We start from the raw sequence: 23,212 nt of genomic DNA, 5'->3' as shown, positions 1-23,212 counted from the left end.
GTCTGATTGAGACTGTGCACTGCACAATCAGATTGCTTTGAAGGTTTGCCTTTTGCAATCATTTCCACTGTCAGGAATCAGAAAAAAATGTGAGAAGACTGTGGACAAAGGGTTTAGGCACTGAAATTTAACGCAGTGGAATCATTATGGTGTAACATATTTGTCAGGGAACTGAAGCCTCTATGCTCTTTCCACAAAAAACACACCCATTAGCATCGTGTGCTATGCACGTGCACCCAAACATCTGATGCAGCTATGGGTACACATCTGAATGCCGACCCGCCCCCCCAGCTGCACTGCATTCAGCCTTCTGCAGTATTTCTCCCCTGCTAGGGAAAACAAAGCCATCAGATCCTTCAGGATTCTCTGGAAGTCCTTGCATGACATTTTCTTTCAAAGAATGTTTAAGATTTGATTTTTAAATATCCATAACGCATTTAAGAAAATTCATTGAGTGTTACAACAATCTTCTTAATATACCTAATGATTTTTTTCCCACCAGTGTCATAACATTATTAATGTCAAAATATGAATACCGAAAAGGAAAAGGTTAGTCAGTTCCAAAGCTGTTCATTCTGATGCAGGCTAAGGCAAGAACCCAGCTGGTGTGGTTTATATATCAGCAGTCATGACACCAACAGTTTCCATCTCAGTTATGCTCTATACAGCCAGCTATTGAGCAGCCACTGCTTCTCCTCAAACTAGTCCGAGAGCACCAAGTGCCCCACACCAGGAGCACAGCCCTCTGTAGAAGTAAACCTTAGCAGAAGATAGCCCACCAGTGTTTCTGTGAACCAATGAAAAATATGCTGACAAGAACATGGTAATTTGGAATTTGGCAAGGAAAACTCACTCTAAATCATTTCCAACTGCATTAAGATTTTGCTCCTGTTTTACAAGTAACAGAAGATGCTATCCCTGTTTTATAAACTCATTCAGCTAATATGTTTAAGAAAGTAGACAAGTTTCTCCTGCAGGGGTTTTCAAGTATTGTATTCCCTTGCAGCTGCCAGAATTTCGACATCCCACCCCAGAAACACTGCATACTACTCCCTGGGAAAGAAAAAGAAAAGAAGAAAAGCAAACAAACAAACAAAAAAACCCACTGCATACTTGGAAGAGGAAAATGGCTAGAAGAACAAAAAATGATGAATGACAATTACCTATTACTTGGTGAATACTGTAGGGTTGTATGCTGTTCCCTGTTGCTACAGTACGCAGCAAAGTAGAATGTAGAAAGTCCTTTTACTCTACCTAAGAGGGCAAAAGTATTTTCAGGATGTTGTATACAACAAAGCTCATACCTACATCTCCATGCCAACATGATTTGCAAGTTCAAGACTAAGTTCCAAATGTGTTTCAACCCAATTCTGCAGTAGCTTCATCTTTTGAAGAGAAAGTGCTGAGCAGTCTTAGTCCCACCACTCAATTCAGTGAGACTCAAATATCCTCAGTTTTCCTCTGGATGTGCTCAAAACTTTGCTAATAGCATTCCTGAAGCCAAACAATTTTCCTCTCTTCCTAAGAGGCCCAGGTACTGCAGACCCAAATGGGGCAGAACCTCAGAGTCCTTGCTCTCCTTTTGTACCTGTGGGAAGTCTGAGTTCACTCTATCCTTTCCGATAGGAACAATGACACATAAGCACACCAAATAATGTATTGCTGCTTCCCTCCACAGCAAATCTTGCCTTAATTAGGAGGAATTTTGCAGATGTACTATTTAGCATGCCAGGATCATGACACTATTGTAGCATGCAGAATACAGCCCTTTTATCATCATCAGATCTGATTACTTCTCTTTTTAGCAGCTACTAATGTGTTTGGGGATGCAAAAAAAATCACATCACTTTCCGAAAGGTAGTGGTGGGAAAAAAAAATCTCAGCATAGAATGAATTCTATAATTAGAAAAGGCAGAGGGGATATCGTTTTCCTCCCCCTCATCAAGCTTGGGAAGCTCTAAACAATATGCAAAGACAAAAGGGGGAAAATTGATAAAGTGCTGAGAAGGATAAAATTTGAATGAGATAATAACAAACCTTTCTTGTGGAAGGAAAAGGAAATGACTGATTCTAAAAAAGCTTCTGTGATAAATCAACACCCTCGCATGAAATTCCACTGATATATGCTGCAGCGTCTGGTCATAAAGTTAGAGAAAAACAAATAGGAACAAAAACTTAGCAACATTTCTATAAAGAACAAAACACAGCTTGTTGGAAATACTGAGGTCTTGCTGTGGTTCAAACAGTAGAAGTAGATTTCAGAACCTAACAAGAGTTTCAGCAGCTGTATTTGTATTACAGTCATAAAAGCGTAAACGTGAAATACAGCTCTAATAAAAATTGAAGTTTATAAAACTGGTTGGTAATTTTCCACCCGTTCCAGAAGCATCTCAGAATATCCAGGGGAATAATACCTGAAAGAGAAACATATTGTTTGTGCATTAGACTACAAAGCATGTTCTGTGCCAAGTAATGAAACTATTCATATTTCTATCGATCAGGAAAAAGTCGTGGCATTAAATAGTGGTCAAGGAATTTTACAGTTATTCTCTGACAGCGCTGTAAGAGCTTGCTTTTCAACTTACGGAATCATTTGTACTTGGAAGTCAGGTTTTCAAAAAATACTTGGCTCCTTTTAGGGCGTATAGGTAAGTGACTAGTTTTTGGACAGTTCAGCAGCCATAAGCATTGCCGTTTCTGGGAAGTGTAGATGTTAACTTCTGTTGAAATGATGGCCTTTAATAACACGGCATGAGTTTACACAGAACCATAGGCTAACAGAGAGCAACAGTCTACCGCTGTTTGTGAAACATAACCACACACACCAAAGCCAATGTGAAGTCTACATCACTTCAAGAGGCATTATGGAATAACAACAACAAAAAAAATCACAATGACTTTCTGTCTGTTACAGAGATTATCCAGTAAGTTCTCATGAAAGAAGAATGCTGTGGTGCCATTACTGTCCTGCTGTCACTCAGTTTTCCACAGTGACCAACTACATGCCTCCTAGTATGCAAGGATCATCAAAGCAGCATTTAGTTCTTGTTTTCCAGGTTAAGAATATGTGAAAATTATTACTATGTTACTCTACAAACATAAATCACAGTACATTTCTTGTTTTGCAGACATGTTAAATTGCCACCTCTGAACCCTGGAAGCTTTAACCACAAGGACAAAGTAACGTTTCCATGCACTATATGCCTAAAATGTACTTAAGTGAAAAAACTCCAACGCATTCACATTAAACAAAGATCCATTTAACTTGCTGACTTCCTGGATGATTCTGTACAATGAAACTTATTAAAATTTTAAAAGAACTCAAAATAGTTCTCCAACCATACAGGTAACTTGCCAATGTGCTGTTATCATATACGGGCTGCAAACAGCTTGAAATAATAGGGCTCCAAAACAACCCCAGAGCTGATGTCTATTGTAGCAGCTGTGGCTTGGGCAGCAGAAACCACCATCCATTAGCATTAAGATGCACACAAGAGATGTTGGAAAGGCCCTTTTCTTTGTTATGTCCCAGTCTACGCGAGTAATTTTGTTTCATTTACACAAAAATAAAATAGTTGGACAAGGAAACACTGATTATGTCCAGAGACGTATAAACATCCTCTTTCGCTCTGAAGTATCAGTAGCTGTAGAATAAAGTTCCTTTATGATTTCACTTTTACCCGTTTGATAGCTACTGGCTTTTCCTCATGGAGACAACAGGGCTCCGTTTTGCATGACTGTAGCTACTACTAGCTAAAGATCTCCTTTGCTGTAATTAAAATTGATGATGCAGATTTTCAGAGCCTGTAGAGGGAGTGCATGAGTACGACATCCTTTTGATGTGTTGATGGAGTGAAGGACTGGTGAATGGATATCTAGAATCTAGGAGGGCATTTACCTCCTTATTACAATTTAGGATAGTGACATTTTGACTGTAAGCTATTTAATAGTGTTTCTGTATTCATTAAGGGCAAAGTTCAACTTGGTGCAGACAGCTGGTGTATGGTCCTTTTATATTTCACTTAAGCCTCATGATGAGGCTGGGGGAGGAAGGGCAGCTGCGGACAGAGCAACTGTAGGAGAGCCTCTGAACCCTCTGTACATCAGACAAAGTTTCAAAGGAGCATCTGAATATTCTAGTATTTAGCCAGGCTCTTAGGGAAGTTAAGGGTGTAAGCAAAAATTCACCGATATCTGAGAAACTGAACATAAGCTACTAAGATAAACTAAACTTGCCATAGGTATTTATATCTCTGAGTGACTGTGCTGAAGCCTCAGAGTTTGGCTGGGTAGTGCAGGACTGACTCTTCTTCCCCATTTCCTGCACCAGCCTCATTATTTGGGCTTTGTTTACAGACAAAGAAACCTAATTCCAAAACCAATCAGAAAATAGAAAGTGCTCAGAAGTATATCTCTAACATTTGTGCATACCACTGGGACATTTAACCAAATGCTACACTGTTCTATTGAAAACTAAAATCATGTGGGAGTTCAATTAAATTTTATTAAATTTTATTAAATTCATTTTAAATCCTCATTTTGTGCTGCTTCTATTACGAACATTTCAAGTTATACATGTGCATTCTTTTTTAATTTTCCCTACCTTACTACTTCCTCTGGGTAGCAGTTGTTAATAGTGTTGATATACTCCTGAAGAAGTGACCCAGGTTCTGCTTTTATTTCTTGAACCTTTTTAAGCCCACCAGTTGTTACAAAGAGACGACGTGCTTTACTGTCATGTGGTAACACCTACATAGAGAAGTATATTAAAAATATGTACTCTATTAAAGCAACCTTTGTGCTACTAGCCTCAAATATTGCTAACTTGTTTTAATTCAGAGGACAGATAAAATGGAACACATTAGAGATACAACATCTGTAACGACTTCTGTATTTTAACACGGTTATACAGCAAGTATCATAAACCAGCCCTTTATTGTTAAAGATAATTTAACATGTACTTTAATACATAACACAGATAAAAATAGCGAATTGAACATTTATCGTTACATAAATAATATTTCTTGAATTATCCCTACAGAGACAAGATGATTGTGGAGATTAAACAGATAATAAAAACAGAACACTAACATGGAATAACAACAGCATTTGTTCCACTTAAGCCAAGTTATTCGGGTCTTTTATGTCAATTCCCACAGTTTAATTGTAGAGCAGAATTTTATATCATTATAATGATCTAGTATAGATTATTGCGTGAAGACAATACTGAGAATTGTTGCAAGTGAACAATGCAGCCTCGAAGCATTACATGCTGCTATTAAATTCCTGGATATTAAAATCCTACAACACACTGTGTAGCCATGGAAGCCTTTTTACACACATATACACACAAAGCAAAAATGTGAAGTTTCTGCAGCCAAAGGGGATGAGAAGCACAAACGATCAGACAATACGTTCTGCGCTCCCTGAGTAATGCCAATATGCAGCTCCGTCCAGAGGACGAAAGAGAGGGAGGTGGGGGCTGGGCCAGGCGACGGAGAGCGACAGCATGTAGTCTGCAGGCCCACAGGGCTGCAGGAATAATAATAATTATTATTTAAAAAAAAAAAAAAAAAAAAGGATAATCCAAGATGTAAATGTCAGCAAAAACAGATAGGTTTAAAGCTGAGGTTTGAGACCTTGAAAAAGCTTGAAAAGCTTGAGGTTTGAGGACTCTGAGACCTACATACTATGGGGGCAAAAGATTTTTATAAGCCTTCACACTGATGGGACAAATCAAGCCCATAAATTTGATTGTGTGTCAGTGTAAAACATGAGCCTTGAAGGAGGAAGGGATTGCCTAAAAGACTGAAAGAAAATAAGGATGAGATTTCTGGCAGGCATACAGGCAAACAGCCTTCACTCCTCTGGTCCCTCTAAGCTGCAATAATCTGCAAAAGACTGGTAAGAAAAACACAAGGCTGCATAGACACTTCTCCCTGCTGTGTGCTGGGAACAACTGGGAACTCCGAAGTGGCTGTTTCCACATTCCTCCTACAAGAACTGCCAAGGAACAACTAGCAGGGAGACAGGATCTGGCCCTTTCCCTGACTTCTGCCTCCACACTGTGGTTCCCAGGCTGGATAAGACAGCAGAAAAGTCTCTTGGAAGAGGCTCTAAAGATAGACTACACCTTGGAGACCTAGTGTCTCCCTCTTCCCAGTCCAAACTGAGAAAGCACAGAATTGCAAAGACCGTGGAAAGGGCAATACTAAAATGACACAGTCCAGCACCAAAAACACATAGCATCCCACCCTGAAGCACAGCTTGGAAATAAAGCTTTTACTGTGCTATAAATGAGCCAACAGAGCCAATGCACCTCAGGTTTAAAAATAGGAAATTCCTAAGTTATGGTATTGGAGAGAAAAAAGCTTTTAGTGCAAAGGACTTAATTTTAAATGTATACTTTAGAAGAACAAATGCTAGACAAGTACAGTTTGTTTAATACAGTGTAGAAGAAAAATTAAACAAAACATCAGCTGATATGAAGGGTACAAAACCGCTTCAACAGCAAACAGCATTCAAATGTATACACGGGGTAACCAATTACTACACACTCAACTCTTCAACAGTTCCAGTCAGCACACAGAAGCAAAGGCACTGGATTCTGACTAAATCTCCAGTACACACTACAAACAGTGGCACTTCCAGATCTTTGATAAAAGAAACTGATTACTAATCAGAAGTGCTTTGCTTGGTCATTTCCAAAAAGAAACACCTCACCAAGAGAATCTGGTATCCCCTGCTAATAGATTACATTGCACGGTATTGCACAAAAGAAAGGCCTACAGCTAAACAAGGCTTTCAATTGCTGGTGATCAAATCAGACACTGGAATTTTGATTATATTGCATTATATTGCAAATGTAATATTTTGATATTGCAATGAAATAGTTTGATTGCATTTTGATTAAACCGCATTTCTCTTTATACGTTGTGCTTAAATCAATAATGTAATTAACAATAAGCAACTGAAAATTTTAATGGAGATAAGAATAGTGAGGCCTTCATACTCTAATGTAAAACATCCAGCTTAAGCCACTCCTGGACAGACAGCTTGCAGTTTGTCTAAAACAGATGTAACTGGGATTTACGTGATACTTTGGCTCAGTGAAAATATTCTCATGTGAGTTATTTTGCTTCATCTCAAGAGGCAAAGAAGAAAAAAACACCTTGCTTATAATTAACTGTTTTCCCACTGTCCTGGGATGAACTATAGAAGGTTCCAGATAAAACCATATCCATCTTTAACAGGCAACAAAGCACAATGCTCCAAACTGCTTCTACAGGGGAAGCTTGAGGATTCTGAGACAACAACTAAGACCTATATGAAGCATCTATATGCTTCATATTTGGAAGGATAACTTTCTTGATAAATGGAAAATGATTACTCATCAAGCAGAGCCTTTTCTTACCTTGCTAAACTGCCCAACAATGTGTTTCATAATGTTGGGAGGGGCATCGTGCAGCAATGGTTCAAGTGCTGGAAGATAAGTGCATTTCTGAAGGATGCTCTTTAAGGCTCTTTTAGTCTATTGAAATGCAAAACAAAATTTCTACAGTGAGACATCAATGAAAACAACAAGAATTCATGAAACATATCTCTGAAGTCTAAGCAAAAAAAGCAAATTGATCAGAATTCTCAAAGTGCATTTTTTAAATAAAAAATATTATATCCATCAAGTCACTTAATGAAGAATCAATTTTCTACTTAGATTTATTAAGCTTCAAAACCTATGGTGCATCATATTATTATTAAGTTATCTACGGTCAAAGTAATGGCAATTTGACTTTGGCTACAATGGAAGCATGAGTAGACCCTTTAAGTAAATTGAAGTACTTCAACATAATAAGAAAGCTAAATCAAAATACAGTTTAAAAGATTGTATTTTACAAGTGGCTTACTGGGAGAGCATGCTATTGTGGGGTAGCAAAGTGCATTACCATCCAGGCAGAAAGGAACAGGGACAGTGAGACAGACTCAGTGCTGGCTACAAGAAGCAGTAACGGCCTCACTGGGTCAGATTCTAGGTACAGCTAATTTGGTCTTGATATTTTTGCGAGCACTGAAAACAGCAATACAGAAGTTGTCATCTTGTCTTACAGATCTGAGATTTGTTGTACGTTGGTGGACTGTAAAGAGGCACAGTGCAACCTGGAAGAACGTATCCTGTCCTATTATACTATTCAGTCAGTTCATTTACTGTCACCCAAAACTACCCTTTATCAAAGTCCAGCTTTACTAGCTCCAATGGAATTAAGGCCCTAAACAGGAACAGTCACATGTTTTCAAGAGAAGAGTACTTTGGGTACTTGTTACAGTTTTATTACAATAATAAAAATGTAAACAAATCTACTATGAGCTCTATAACACTTCATACAAGAGCCCATACTTGAGAAAAAAAGGTAGACAATTAGTCACTTGTAGGACACAACAGTATTTGTGAGTACACACAACTCTGATCTAAAGTAGGAAGAAAATGAAAGATTACACTGCTGTGGCTGTATCATATGATTGCATACACACACCCATGCATTAGGGCCAATCAGTCCTAATAAATGATACACAGCCTTCAGGCACAGGAAATCCATAACTTATTGAATATCAGTAAAAACACATACCATGTATAGTTTTTAAGCACTTAGAAACGTGGTTACATTGAATATCTCATACTGCATATATTTTGAATATACTTGCTTTCAGCTGAAGATCTTCTGAACTGCGTGTGTCCATATACACAGAAAGCAGTGTAGTTAGCACATTTGTTACTGCTACTGCACGTGCATGCTCAGGAGTATGTCTGCCAATCTGTCCCAAGGCCCACGCAGCTGCTGCCTTAATATGATCTTCATGCTCTTCTAACAAACAGGTACACAGTGGTGGTATTCCCTGCAGCAGTAACCAAAAGCACTGCCTTTAAACTGATACAGACTGTTAGAAAATGTTTCTCTATTTACACTCTTCCTATAATATAAGCTAGAAGAGAATGATTGCTATTTGTTTTCATGCCTTTACATCATCGTGACTAGCAAGAATTTTGAATAAATCTTTACAAATTTAGTTAAACAATGAGAGAAACAGATTCAATATTGTGTCCATTTAAGCTAACAGACTTTAAGGGATAAAAAGGAATGCATCACACAATTCAGGCTGTACTAAGACTGAGTTACTAAGTCTGCTTGAGTTGAGCAGTTCATGTTTGATGCATCCAATATCTTCCAAAAAAGGTTTAAATGCTTGATGCAAAGACATCAAGAAGATGAAGAATACCTCACTCACTTCTAGCAATTACTGAAGTTCTTGTGGATAAGGGGTCTCAATCTTTATCCTTTCTCCACAGAATTATGGAGCTGTTCAGTAGCCAGTATTTTACGTCCAGGATGCTTCAATAGATATCACCACTTCACAGTACTTTAGGTGGGTCAAGGCTACTAAATCTCTAACTATAAGCCCTTTTCCTTCCACCCTCTGGATCATCTATGGCCTCTTCTGCATCCCCTTTGTTTTTCTCAAGATCCTTCTCAAACACAGACAATGGAAAAATATGCACTTGCAATACAGATAGAATCACTACTTTTGTTCCAGCAGTGTTCCACCTTCTACTTCTTAATATAGCAAAGGACTCGAGTGTCTCTTTCCTCACAGTGCTGCAGCAGAAGACCACACTGAAGTGTCTGTCCAGTACAACCCACTAAGCCACTTTTTGATATTCATCTTTTCGAGCACTTCATACAGCCATATGCAGCTATAACATCCTAGGTGTATAGCTTTCAAATGGTCCCAGTTTACCAAGCATTACCCTTTGCATTATGCATCTCTCAAAAAAACTTAGTTTCCCCTAAAGGAAATATTTTTAAATGGGATTCAGATCTTCTGTGAATCATTTGTTAAAATATTTCATTTCAGATGCCTGCACAGATCCCTACAAAACCTTATTGCACTCTCATTCAGTCACAGTAGCAATCATTATTTTTCAGAAATTTAACACATTGGTGGTTCCTCTTGAAGATAAGCCTGGATTCATCATGATTAAGAATTTAAAAGCAGAAGCATACTATGCATCCCTTATAGGGGTGAGACATGGGCGTACCCACAAAAGGTGGATCTCCACAAAGAGCAAGCCAAAAGACCATTTCTTCAGTCTTCAAATGCAGAAGAGAATTTTTTTTATCACACCCACCCTCTCTGCACATACAGATGTTATGTTGTACAATTTTCATTTTTTAACTTGCATTTCTACCAGCAAACACTTCCATTCCTCAGTTTTTATTGCTTGGTTGTCTCTATTCACATGGTAAACTTTAAACCGTAGAATGATTTGGGTTGGAAGGAATATTAAAGATAATCTAGCTCCAGTTCCCTATCATGGGCAGGTGCACTTGCTCAAAACCCCACACAACCCGACCTGGAACACCTCCAGGAATGGGGCATCCACAGCTGTCCCAGCACTTCATATCTCTCTGAGAAAAGAATTTCTCCCAAATATCAAATCTAAATCTACTCTTTTAATTTAAAATCATTTCCACTTGTTTTATCACTGCACTCCTTGATAAAGATTCCCTCTCCAGCTTTCCTTTAGAACCCCTTTAAGTACTGGAAGGCTGCAATGAGATCTGCCTGAGCAATTCCAGCTCCCTCAGCCTGCCTTCACAGGAGAGGTGCTCCAGCCCTCTCAGCATCCTCATTGCCTCCTCTGAAGCTGCTCTAACAGGTCTGTATCTTCTTCATGCTGAAGGCTCTACAGCTGAACACAGTACTGCTGCCAGTGGGGTCTCATGAGAGTGGGAGAATCACCTCCCTCAACCCGCCCGCATGAAAACGGACCAACAGTGCTCAGTGAAATTACTTCCTCCTGTCATTAGCATCATTCACATTAGAATATTACCTCAGGCACTAATTTCATCTATTGCAAATATTGCAAATATCCCTACTACATCATCTTTCTATCCCAATGCCCAGCAGAATTTATTTAAACCTGAAAACATACAGCTTATCTCATTTGAAATATGACTTGCACAATTGAATCAAACTATGCTACATTTCAGAAACTGAAGTCTTTGCAAGTCTGAAGATTTCAGTTGCAAGACTATTCTAATAGTCATGCTAGCGCAATACAGAATCTGCCATTAAACATTCTTGTTTCAGAAGGAGTTTTGATGTAGCCACAAATATTCATTGTAAGACGAAACAGGCCATAGAAATTCTCTGACTTACTTTTGTATTCATTCAATTGCAGCACAGAAAAATAATGTAGTAGAATACAAATAGATGTTCAGAAATGCATCCAGGTCATTTTATAAAAGGTTCAGCTTGATAAGGACCAACTCTGATCAGGCTACCATATAACCTCAGACATTGCAGCAGCAATATTACAAGAAAGTGCATTAATCAACAGCAAGTATATAATTCTGTCACAAAACACATGCTCTGCCTATGTTAATTTGTATCTCTTTCTCAGAACACCACTGAAGAATTATAGGAAGAAGGCAAAGTGATAGCTAACCTTGGAGACAATAACTGCCATTGACAGGTTCTCTGAATGAGCTGCTACATAACCAAGCATCATGATGCCAGGCAGTCTGACAGTCCCTTTGCAGCTGCCAATACAATCAATCACAGCAGCAACTCCACCTGCATTTACTATAAACTGTGAAAGCTGTAAAGATAAACAGAACAGATTAGATACTGTGAAGTATCAACAAGCATAAAGCATCACATTATAAAAGTCCTTATATGTATTGCTCCTGACTTAGAAAATAAAACTGGGATAAGACTGATGTATCACACTGACTGTTAAGCACTGAGTGAAGCATGAAGTCCTCAGGAACTAACCTGTCTTGCTATCCTGGTTTTGATTCACTTTACTGCAAGGAAATCAGGATTCTGAATTTCTGATGTTGAAAATGTTGTTCCATGCTATGCAACCGCATTATTATACAAAACAACTTATACAGTTATACCAAAGAACCATGCAAATGATAGCCAAATACACAGATGACCTTGAAGACACAACTACTAAGCCAGACGCTCTTTCATACTGTTGTACATTTGTTCTCCAAGCCAGCAACACATGTTCTGTGCAAGGAAAGAAGGAAAAGCCCACACCTCCTCTCACCTGTGTTCTATAGATAACCTCAGCAGCCTTTGTGATGTGTTAAAGCCTTTGTGATCCTCCTCCCCCACAGCAAGGCGTGAATCCAAAGACAGCTGTCATGGTTGCCCAAAACCAACTTGGGCTACATCACTCTGTCAACACTGTATATCTAAAGGACACATCCAGGGAGCACACTTCATGAGCAGTGGACTTTTCTCCAGAATCTCCAATATAGCCTTGCTTATAAATGATAATCATGTCCATAGTCTGTGATGTTTGCTGTGTACATTAAGCTACGTGACATGTTTCATTCCAAATGATATTGCTTCTCACATCACTTAAGGGACAGCAGTAGAGAATATACGATATCAACAATGCATATAAATTAACAGAATTCCATATTATGATTATTTCCTTCTACGTTGTTGGGTATACACCACATCTTTGCCAAGATTCTAAAGTAAAAGTAACACCTGCTCAAGAGTTGCAATAACATAAACAAAAGTTGAAGGCAGGTGGATTTCCAGTCCAGCTGATTTCTAATAGTATGAAATCCACTCTTACCTTTGAGCCTTTTGTAAGGAGATGGCTTTATTTGTGACACAGCCACACGAAATGTAAAGTTACTGCTTAGGAAAAAGCGTTCACATGGTAGCTAACTGCAGTCAGTGATGGCCAAGCTCTACATCTGGGCTCACGCATGTGCAGAGATGTACACTACTACTGCACAGACACAAGCAGGCTGCAAATCTCATGTTTAAACAATTCTCAGCTGTTAAGCTAGTATTACGATGGTTGTGTTCAGCACTAGTGCTGAAACAAATACATTGCTTGCATTTCTTTCCATACTCATATTTAGAGTCTGTTAAATGTCTTTGTGATTTGACAGATTAATGTAGTTCTAATTATTTATTTTTTCTATGCATTTTGCATTTGCTTTGCTGATTCTCACAACCCTTCTGTACCTGTTATTGGCAAAAAGACTGCAAATGCTGAGAATCAGATAAAAAACTCAAGCTATCAGGAAAAAACTATCATCAGTTTAACAATAAATGAGGGGATTTTTGGGTTTCATTGTTGTTGGAAAAATAAAAGAAATGCGATACGAGCACTCCCTAAAAGATTTTTTCAGAAAGACACACACCGTCTGTTATTGTCGCAACACGTTCGTGTCACTTATAAGCTGCTATCATGACTTCTGTGAGGCTTTACTTGTGGTATTTTTAATATCTGACACTGACAGTACTGTCAGCCTAAAACTCCCTTTCTGCACTGATATCTTATGGAATGAAATAGCCAGGTGCATTTTATGCGATTCCCAATTTTCCTAAGCCAATTCATATTCAATACACATCTCATAATATCAGCAAGCATTTCCATATTTTTCCAACGAATATGCCAAACAGCCATTTGCCCTCCCTTTCAAAAAGCAAATGACAGAATAATCCTGTATTTTATTTAAAGTGTAAAATCTAATGATATGACCTTGTATTTGCATTTTCAAGGTTTTACCTCAGGCGAATGCTTTGCTATCTCTCTAATTAAAGTTGCACCATTTTTCTTGACATATTCATCCGAGTCCTTCAGGCATGTGAGCACAACTGGGAAAATTTCTGCTTCAACCACCAACTCTGCAAGATCCACTGAATGCTTTGCTATTTGGCTTAGCGCTGACAGCACCTGACACTAGTAAATAAAAATTGTTATAAAATCAATAGTAGACAAACAGCCTGCAACATGCACTCCTCCTGCACACAAAAATCTATTGCATCAAGGAAAACAAAGAGGATAGAGAAAACAATTACAGCTACTTTACAATTCACTGAATCAATTCATGCACGAATATAATGGCTCAGAACGTTTGCTGGTTGCTGAATAAAAGTTTCTTCTTTGTTTCATGCCATTCAAAGTTACTATGTCATAAAGAAGAAACATATATATACATATATAAATAAAAAAATTTAAACTACATTAAAATTCAGTGACATCTACAGAAAAGTATCTTTATTTGCCTACGTTTGGTGTGCCAGATCAATTATTTAAATCGTTGTATCTATTTGTTTGAAGTGGCACTTTTATATTTTCTTTTGTTACTGTTAAACACGAAAATTACACTAAGAAAAAATCGTGACTTTTAGTCCATTAAACTTGTGAGAAATTCTTCAACAAGAACAATTCATATCGGATAGCACATTCTAAAATACAATAATACATTCAATATTAACTTATAGTATAATCCTAAGCACACAAAACCTTTTTTGTAACTGAATTGTGCAGATTTTCTCTATTAAAAATATTTGTTAGAGAAATTCAAAGGATGGGGTTTCATACATCAGATTGCATTCCTCACACGATACTTTATAATTAAAATAAATAAAACGCTGTTCATTGAAAGATTGATTTAACTGCTCCTCACTGGGTGGCAGTTTTTATCCAGCAGCTAAATCTGTGAACGTGTTCAGAACTCTGTCACTGCGTAGTTACCTTTTGCGAACATTCAAAACAAGAGCTTTCTAAATAAATATACACATCTGTGCCAATGATTCAGTATCAAGTAACGACTGGTAAAATGGAGATTAAAAATAATTTTTAAATGTACCTTCAGTTTAGCATCAGGGTTCAGGATCATCTGAGCTAAGAAAGCGATAGCTCCTGCATCCACTACTGTCTGTGCTAACTCTGGAGAATGCTTTGAAATATCGCTAAGAGTTGAAGCAGCAATCCTTTTCAAAGCAATTTCTGGCTCCTGGATACAGAGCACTAAAAGAGGAACGGCTCCTGCATCCACCACAGCTTGTGACAGTTCTGTAGGTCCAAGGAAAGTAATTAAGTGAGTATGGGTGACTGACCCTTGTGCAAGCCATTTTTCACCCTGACAGATACAGCAAAGGAAAAAGGGGAGGGTGTAGTTCACTGTCTCGACATCTGCATTTCAAATCAGCCCTCCTGGTTTCATAAACCATGTGGACCAATCCAAAACTGAAAAGAATGCAGGTCAATAGATGGACCCCCATTTACATGCACACATTTGAGGTAGATTAGGCTGAAATGGTTTGTTATTCTGTTTTCTTTTTCTTTTTTTTAAAGTAAGCAGATGTCAGCTGTTTAAACCCTGGCTATTCTACACTGATCAATAGGAAAGCATTTTATGCATGGCTAACAACAACACAGAAAGCCAAAGTACCAAAATTTTACCAACCACCTAATTAGAGAGCATTTTACCCTCTTTAAATGATAAGCAGATATTAGCATAGATCAAATGCCAAAAACAGAAATACAAAAAACACACATAAAAGATTTATCTTACATAAAAGACTGGAAAAACAGAACCGACCAAAATGAGGTTTTGCAACCATACATGGGAAAACACAGAATTTATTCCTTAGTGACATCAAAATGTTATTGTAGACAATTGGATAAATGAGAAATATCATCACTGGGATATTGTGTGTCTGAGATTAGTACAGTATAGTTATTAGTACATTATATTAGTACAGTATCCTTAACTAACTGCACCTTAAATAAGAAAAAAAAGAATCTGAGCACATGATTAGCTTACAGTGACAAAAATTACACCATTGGAAATTCATTAGCTCTTTCTATATATATGCAGCATTAAGGACAGTCCTAAAATAAGAATTACTGGATACCACAAGCAAAATGTGTTCTGTAACAAAGCTGTGCTGTTTCCAAATAGTGTGCAAAAGCAGTAAAAATCACGATGAATTCAATAGTCTATTAGGTCTTAGCTCAGTTTTGCTACATCTTATTATGCATATCCATTATTATCTTTAACATTTATCTTGACTTGCAGTACCATGGCAACATATAGCTGTTGTATTTCAAGACTCTAACTTAGCTTTTGATTTATAGTCCATCCATAAAGACATTTTCATACTAAGAAAAATATAGCATACTTCATTAAATATACATAGACTAATACAGTTCTTCATGAAATCTGTAAGTCATGTCATCATTAGGTTGTTAGCATCCAAGTAATATTCCTGACCAGATTTGTTTTCAATTAGTGAATTATAGTCACACACTCCAAGGCATGTGATAACTCAAATATTTACACTATACATTATTTCACATGATATCATATTTTAAGCAAAGTATAAACATCACCTCAGAAATAGTAAGTAATGCAGCGATTTTTTAAATAAACTAGTACAATATTAAACCTCCAAGTAACTTCTTGGCTGAAAGAAAACAGACTGAAAGAAAACATAAACACATCATGTGATTGGAACAAAACCCTGCCTGATGGTCCGGCTGCAAGTTTACAGATTTGAGACGAAATGTACCTGCAGCATGTATGAAAACAGACTGGAGAACTAGCTAAACATTTCAAGGAGTATAAGCTACATTCAACTTTCATGGAAAAAATACACCTGTCTTTTTCTCCAAATTATATTTTGATACTGTATGCTGACAGAGAGAAATACATCGGGAACTACTGACCAAAGGTCTGGCTTAATTCATCAGACTGTGCCCAGTTACAGACGGCATCTCAGAAGCAACTTCAGAGCAACCATCTCAACTGCCTGCAGTCTACTGATGAGATGCTAATATCACAGAAATTACGTCAAGAGGTACAGGACAGTTCTAGAAGAAGGTGTTTGTTTGATACCTTATGAGCTGAAATCAAGTAAGGAGGGAAAGAGCAATACCTTAAGGTCACAGCAATGCCCAGGTATGTAAAAGTAACCATAGAAGTAATTTTAAAAGAGCAAAGTCAATCTGATTCAATTAAGATCAGCTCTTGCTGTTAGAACCTTGATATCATTTAAATACTGATGGTTACTGTTGGTCGTGGTTAATTAAGTGGTCCTCCTTCCAGTGGTGTTTGTAAAGTTCAAGGCTAATAACTTACCACACGTAGGGCTGCACCAGGTGTCAAGACAGCTGAATAGTAAAAAGACTGTCAGAAAACTGGAGAAGTTGAAGCAGGACAAAAGAAAATATGTATTCTCCCATCACTTCCCCCTGCTGACTCAGCCCAAAACTATGATACTAAGTACTAAGGAGGCTATGATAATTGCAATTCTTTTTCTCACAAAGATGATTAATCTCCCAAGTTAGTGGAAAATCTTTAATTCAAACTGTGCAATAAGGATTTTTAAAACTTTGCTATCCAATTGCAGAATATAGATAGATATGGAGAAAACAATAATGCTGAGAAAGAGTTAAAGGAGAAAATACAGTTTTCAGGAAGAAATTTTTAAAAACAAATATTCAGACAAAGAAATTAAAAGAGATGGAATAGAATAAATTACAGAAAGACTTAACACTCTTCCAAGAATGTGTTACGTGGGTAAAGACCAAACCAGCAGAAGGAGAAAGACAACAGGAAAAAAAAGAAAAGAAAAAAATGAATTTATGAATATCATTTAAATCAACAGAAGTTTAGGAAAAAGGCAAGGTCAGAATTGTAGCCTGAGACACAGACCGAAGAACTCACCCAGCTGTATGGTGATTAAGCAGGACTTCTCTTTGCATGAGAGTAAGCAGTGAGTGTGATTCTACGTATAAGGAGAGACAACAGAGCTTGGACTCAACACTCACTACAAGTAAGATGCTTTTGTCCAGAAATATGGAGAGGATTTTAGCAGAGGGATATACTACAGACAGGAGGACAGACTGACACAGAGCTACGAGGAAGACTGACAAAGAAACCCATTGGAGTTTAAGATGTCACCATTTCAGCTAGAAGCTGTACTAGAGTTGTACTGATTTGTCTCAGTACAGAAGTGTTCACCAGGGACTGAAATTAATTCAAAGTAACTTGAAGCCTAGTCATGAGTTTACGTGATCAGGAAGAGTTGGAAGTGAACAAAGAGAAGTCAATAAACTCCTGACTACACACCCTCTGAAATCAATGGAGAGTCTTATAGGATTGATCTAAAACAAAAAATCCATACTAACATTAACAAATTAGCAGTAAGAGGAAGGGTTTTGAAAGAAAAAAAAAAAAAAAAGTGAGGCAGAAAAATGAATAGGAGGAAGTGAATGTGATGGTAGTCCCCGGGGAGGAAAACCACTGTAGGAATATAGCAAGAAAGCAGCAGCAAAACCTTCTTTGCTTGGAAACAAATGTATGTTTCAGTCAAGAGCATGGTTCTCAAACAGACCCTGCTGTGGTGGCAGGTGTATCCACAGGAAACAACAGGTTTTGACTAACACAACCACCAATACTGTATTTTTCTGAATAACACGTGATTATGTGATGACCACATAGAAAGACTCTAATCCCCACAAGTAGTCCAAAAGGCTGCACTTCGAGATCACTACAGACCACTTCAACCACAGTGGTGAATATTTCACTGGAAATAGAGGGAAAAGCTCAAATCTGTGGGATGGTGGTTGTTAATTATGGGGCATACTTAGATCTTGGAATAAGACGAAGTTCCTACTAGACTGCAATCACTGAAGATGTGAGCAATGTTGTAGCTGACTCTGCTCTAAGCAGGGATCTTGACTAGAACCCTCCTGAGGGCCCTTCCAACCTGAACCACCCTATGATCCTAAGGCACCACGGCATGATAGAAAATGAATTTAAATCCTCTCTCAGCAATATGCTTGAGTATAAATAGAATTGATTATTTTCATTTTACTATCAGTTCACTGTATGCTAAAGCACTAGTAAATTACATCTTTCATGCCCTTCTGAAGGCAAAGAAAATGGGAAGCTAAGTTATATGCATTTCTTTCTAACAAGAATGTTGCATTCAAATTAATTGTACAAGTAAAATTTTATAAAATACTTTTCATGCACTTGATAGCATTTTGATATTATTTGAAACTCTGCACTTCTTTTCAAACGCAAATATACAGTAGCAGTAATGACCGACCAAGTTCAAGCATACACTGATCCACAAACTTTGGAGTAAAATCAGCATCTGAACACAGCTCAAGGGAATCTTCCACAATGAGCAGAACTGCACGAGCTCAGGCTAGGCTTTGGAAATGGACCTAGCAAAATTTCTAGTGTCTTGGAATCTCTGTCTTGACCTAAAATCTTGCAGGCATTCTGGAAATACCTGTTCACAGATGAATTGTATTTTAAGTGATGGCTGTATGAAGATAGAAAGGAACTTGTTAATCTGTTTGGTTGTTTGTTGTTGTTTTCTTGGTGGTTCTTTTTATTTTTAGAGAAGAAAAAAAAAGTCCCAATTTCTCAAAGTTAAAAGTCTTTTCAAGGGAACATGCACTGTAGTTCCTAGAGAGCAGCTTAATCATGTCACGGATGGAATTTCTGATAAAAACTGAGAAACTGTCCCACTGCAGAGCAGATACCACCTAATGCTAGGAGCCTGTGCTTGCACCCAGAGACTGAGTTTCACATCTCATCTAAGGCAGATCAGGGTGTTAATCTGTCTCCCATATCCCAGGCATATGCCCCAATTGTGAAACTATTATTGCTGAGGACAAGTAAACTTCCCCCACATCATCCTTTCAGGAGGTTAAAAAAAAAAAAATAATAAAAATAAAAAATAAAAATAAAAAAAAGATCTTATCTTAATGTTGTCCCTATTTAGAACAGAAACAATTTTTGAAACTGAAAAATTTCTTGTGGGTGGGGAAAACCATTTATCACCCCACTCTGTGTTTAGAGTTCAAACTGCAATATGTGCCCACAGCCAGTGAGAGAAAATCATAACTGCCAAATTTAGACAATGCAAAAGTGTGAGTCCAATCCAGAGTTTCTTTAACAGTAAATACCAGATGTTGATAAGAAGAGATCCAACTTTGGATCCCACCTCCAACAATACTGCTGCAAATGCTTGCAGCAGTACAAGAGACATACTATGCACAGAGAGATCTTCCTTCAGTGTAACTGCTCTACTTTCAGTAGTCACTATTTTAGAGGCTTCCTGTGATTGTGTCAGAGAGCAAGGTAAATACCCAGTTGGCTGTAGTTGGGCAGCTCCACAGCAGGGGAATAACTGATTTTTTGGTTGTTGGGTTTGTTTTGTTGTTGTTGTTGTTGTTTTTTTTGGGGGGGGTTTGCTTTCTTTTTTGGTTTGTTTTTAACTTATGATATTGAGTGATCTGTCCTTGTCCTCACAATTTCAACCCAATTCCTAAAAATGCTGTGATTATTGCCGGCATAAAATGGTGAAACATCCATCCACCTACTGTCAGTGAATAAACAATTTATAACCATGAAATAAAAATTTGTATAAGGAGTTTGCTGTATTCAGTACCTCCACATCTCCATCTTTGTAGACAGTGCCATCACAGAGAGAACTGGATCACCCTAAAGATCAGCCAGCATCCACACAATGAATAGCATGAAGGGCAATTGAGGTGAGTCAATATTGATTTACTGATATAACAAAACTACAGACATGTTTATGTTAAGAGTAACACAGACACTCTTAGACTACACACATTCATACAAAGGAACACTTTCAAATGACGCTTAGCAAATATATTTCAGATGAAAGCAACATTTGGTTTCAGGGATTCTGATCCAATAGCCAAAAAATAAAAAGATTCTTAGCAGACAGGTGTACCAAGAATAAATTTGTTCCCTGCTAAAAAGCAGCCCATGTGGAAGACATTGACAACTCTAGAGTTGGTCCCAGTAACTGGGGAAAATACCCCATACTTTTTGCAGCCAAACACTTAACAGCAATTAAAAAAAGAATAGCTTCCAAACTGCTGTGATCCTGGGATAATTTTATCTTTAACCAGTACAAACACAGGCTATTTACTTCATCCTTTCTATTCAGCAGTTTTGTCTCTCAGTTCTTCTCTTCCTAGCTCCAAACTTTTACTTGAACTATATAAATAGCTGGTAAAAGAATTATTGACCATGTGGATTGGCTTTTAAATAGGAACATGACACTGCAAGTGAGTTATATAACTGCCTGCAAGACAGCAGCGAGCTGCTCGACATCAGATTCCTCAAACCTATTCCTGACTCCCAGGGAAAGAGTGTGGTCTGCTGCCTAATGATAATATAGTCACTGCAATGAATTTAGCACATTTATACTGCAGGCTCTGCTGTCAGCTGAATGGATCTTGGTTCTGCCTAGACTTTTCCCTTTTACTATGTACATAAAAAAAGAACTTACAGTAAGCAAAAGAAATTTTGTTCCACGGTAATATTTACATAATAGTGCAGCTTCTGAAATTTCCTCATAAAGGAGAATAAAGCAGAATGTCATTTCCCAGCCATTCATCCAATGTGTCTCTTCTTAGAGCAACTCTCACACAGCAGGTCATTGTGGATGTCAGATACACCAGCTTCTCACATAAGGGACAGCATTGCCAGATTTGTCAAATTAGAGCAGGTTTTTACTCCAAGTTTAAAATTTTATCACAGAAAAAAAAAAAAAAAAAAAAAAAAAAAAAAAAAAAAAAAAAGTCTTCTGTTCTGATTTATAATAAATTATATTACTGTGATGTCTGTAACTCTCACACTGTATTGGGTTGAAAGATAGCAAACCGAACCTGTTACCTGAATTGTGTTGGGCAATATAACCAAGTGCCCAAGCTGCACCTTCTTTCACTCCAGGGTCAAAATCTTCCAAGCAAATCACAAGTGCTTCCAGCGCTCCACACTCAACTACTGCCTGAGCTAGCTGTGGAGAATGTTTACCAACTGCTCTTAACACAAATGCAGCTGCTTTCTTGTAGAAACGCTATACAAATGAGAAAAAAAAATGCTTTTTACTAACATTTAGTAGTTTATGGCATAATAGAGCAGAGACATGCATAAATTAGACTTTTTAATAGCAACAGTATCTCATTCAGATCCAAATCAGGACCACCAGGCATCACACAGACAATGAATATACAGTCCTTCCTTGAGACAGCTCATGATCTAAAATCTGCAGCAAGTGCACAAACAAATGGAAAAAAAAATAGAGAGCTAAGAGGATATAGGGAAAAGATAATAGTCTAGATAAGTCTGTTTGTTTAAGTGAGTTGTGAGTGATAAGGGCTACAAAAACAATAGTTCTTCACATATTTAATCAGATTACATAGGTTATGCAGAGCAAGCTCCTAAAACTAATTCTACCCATCTGCAACATCCACAAGACTTCACAGTTTCTGATGTGCATACTCTCGTAACATCACTATGTGAAAACACTGTTTACAAACAGGAAACAGAGACACAGAGAATATGATGTAACAAAAGTCTTTAGGAACTGAATCCCCAAATGCCTAAATACTGCCTGATGCCCCAGCTAAGATCCTGGGAAAACCCAGACCGGCAGACACCCAGTGTGATACTCCTCAACTTTGACCAGGCAACTTGAAAATCTATTCCTGCATGTGTCCAGAAACAGCTCACTTCCAAGCAGACTAAGCTTGGCACCTCTGTCACAAGTTCAAGAAAATACAAGCACTTGTCTCTGGTTTTCTACTTTTCTGCCTCAGTGCTGGTGCACCCTTGTAATGTACGATGCTGCACACATCATGGGGTTCTACGTAAACTGCAGTGGTGGCTGTGGCTTCTTTTAAAAGCATATGTTATAAATCATTTTTCATAGTCTTCTGCAATTTCAAAGCTCTCCTTAGTATGTGGAAGCTGAAGGTTACATTTCTTCCTTGCTCTACAGATTCAAAATTCAGAATCCAATTCAAGTACTCCTGCCACAACTGTGCTGGCACTCAACCCTCTTGTGAAGTCTCTTTGTAGCAACGAGGGCAAGGTTCAGCAGGACACAACCAACCTACTGCCACTACCCTGTGCTCTTGGCAGCTGGCCTATCAGCACTGTGACCAGCTTGGGAGGGCTCCCTCTCCATGCACCAGCTGGATGTTTCATTCTCCCCTGCTCTGTACAGGAAGCCTAGGCAGTTAGCTATGATGGATTCCTACTGTCAAGGTACCCAGAACTTATACAAAGAAAACCCCTCAACCCTTTGGGATCAAGTGCATAGAGATGTGAAGCCAAGTTAATGCTTTTGTGCCTCCTGCCAGGTGCCCAAACACCTTTGAAAAACTTCCCCGAGGCACTAAGGTGTGGCAGTATAGAACTGTCTGCAACAGCTCCATACGTAAGTGAAGTGGACTCTGAACAAGCAACAGTGCACAATGTGCCTCAAAGCACATTGGCCTCATGTGAGCCAATGGAGATCTGCTTCTGCCATCCCC

At 38.1% G+C, this 23,212-nt stretch overlaps 1 protein-coding gene across 2 annotated transcripts in view; it reads right to left on the bottom strand.

Moving 5' to 3' along the window:
• Positions 1 to 2,347: 2,347 nt before the first annotated feature.
• The window catches only part of SPAG6 (sperm associated antigen 6), a gene marked incomplete at both ends in the record, with an annotated part of 33,244 nt that continues 12,379 nt past the window's right edge, over positions 2,348 to 23,212 (bottom strand). The window contains 8 exons of one of the 2 annotated variants that reach the window (XM_079538712.1): positions 2,348 to 2,414; positions 4,604 to 4,749; positions 7,415 to 7,531; positions 8,698 to 8,889; positions 11,504 to 11,656; positions 13,607 to 13,780; positions 14,694 to 14,899; positions 21,567 to 21,750. In XM_079538712.1, coding sequence (XP_079394838.1) covers positions 2,348 to 2,414; positions 4,604 to 4,749; positions 7,415 to 7,531; positions 8,698 to 8,889; positions 11,504 to 11,656; positions 13,607 to 13,780; positions 14,694 to 14,899; positions 21,567 to 21,750 — 1,239 coding nt within the window. The remainder of the gene's footprint in view (positions 2,415 to 4,603; positions 4,750 to 7,414; positions 7,532 to 8,697; positions 8,890 to 11,503; positions 11,657 to 13,606; positions 13,781 to 14,693; positions 14,900 to 21,566; positions 21,751 to 23,212) is intronic. The other variant, XM_079538713.1, reaches the window with a different exon arrangement.

Source organism: Tetrao urogallus (assembly GCF_951394365.1).
Source record: "Tetrao urogallus genome assembly, chromosome: 7".
NCBI classification, from domain to species: Eukaryota; Metazoa; Chordata; class Aves; order Galliformes; family Phasianidae; genus Tetrao; species Tetrao urogallus.
The sequence above is the reverse complement of the archived record's forward strand: the minus strand, read 5'-3'. Positions and strand labels throughout refer to the sequence as shown.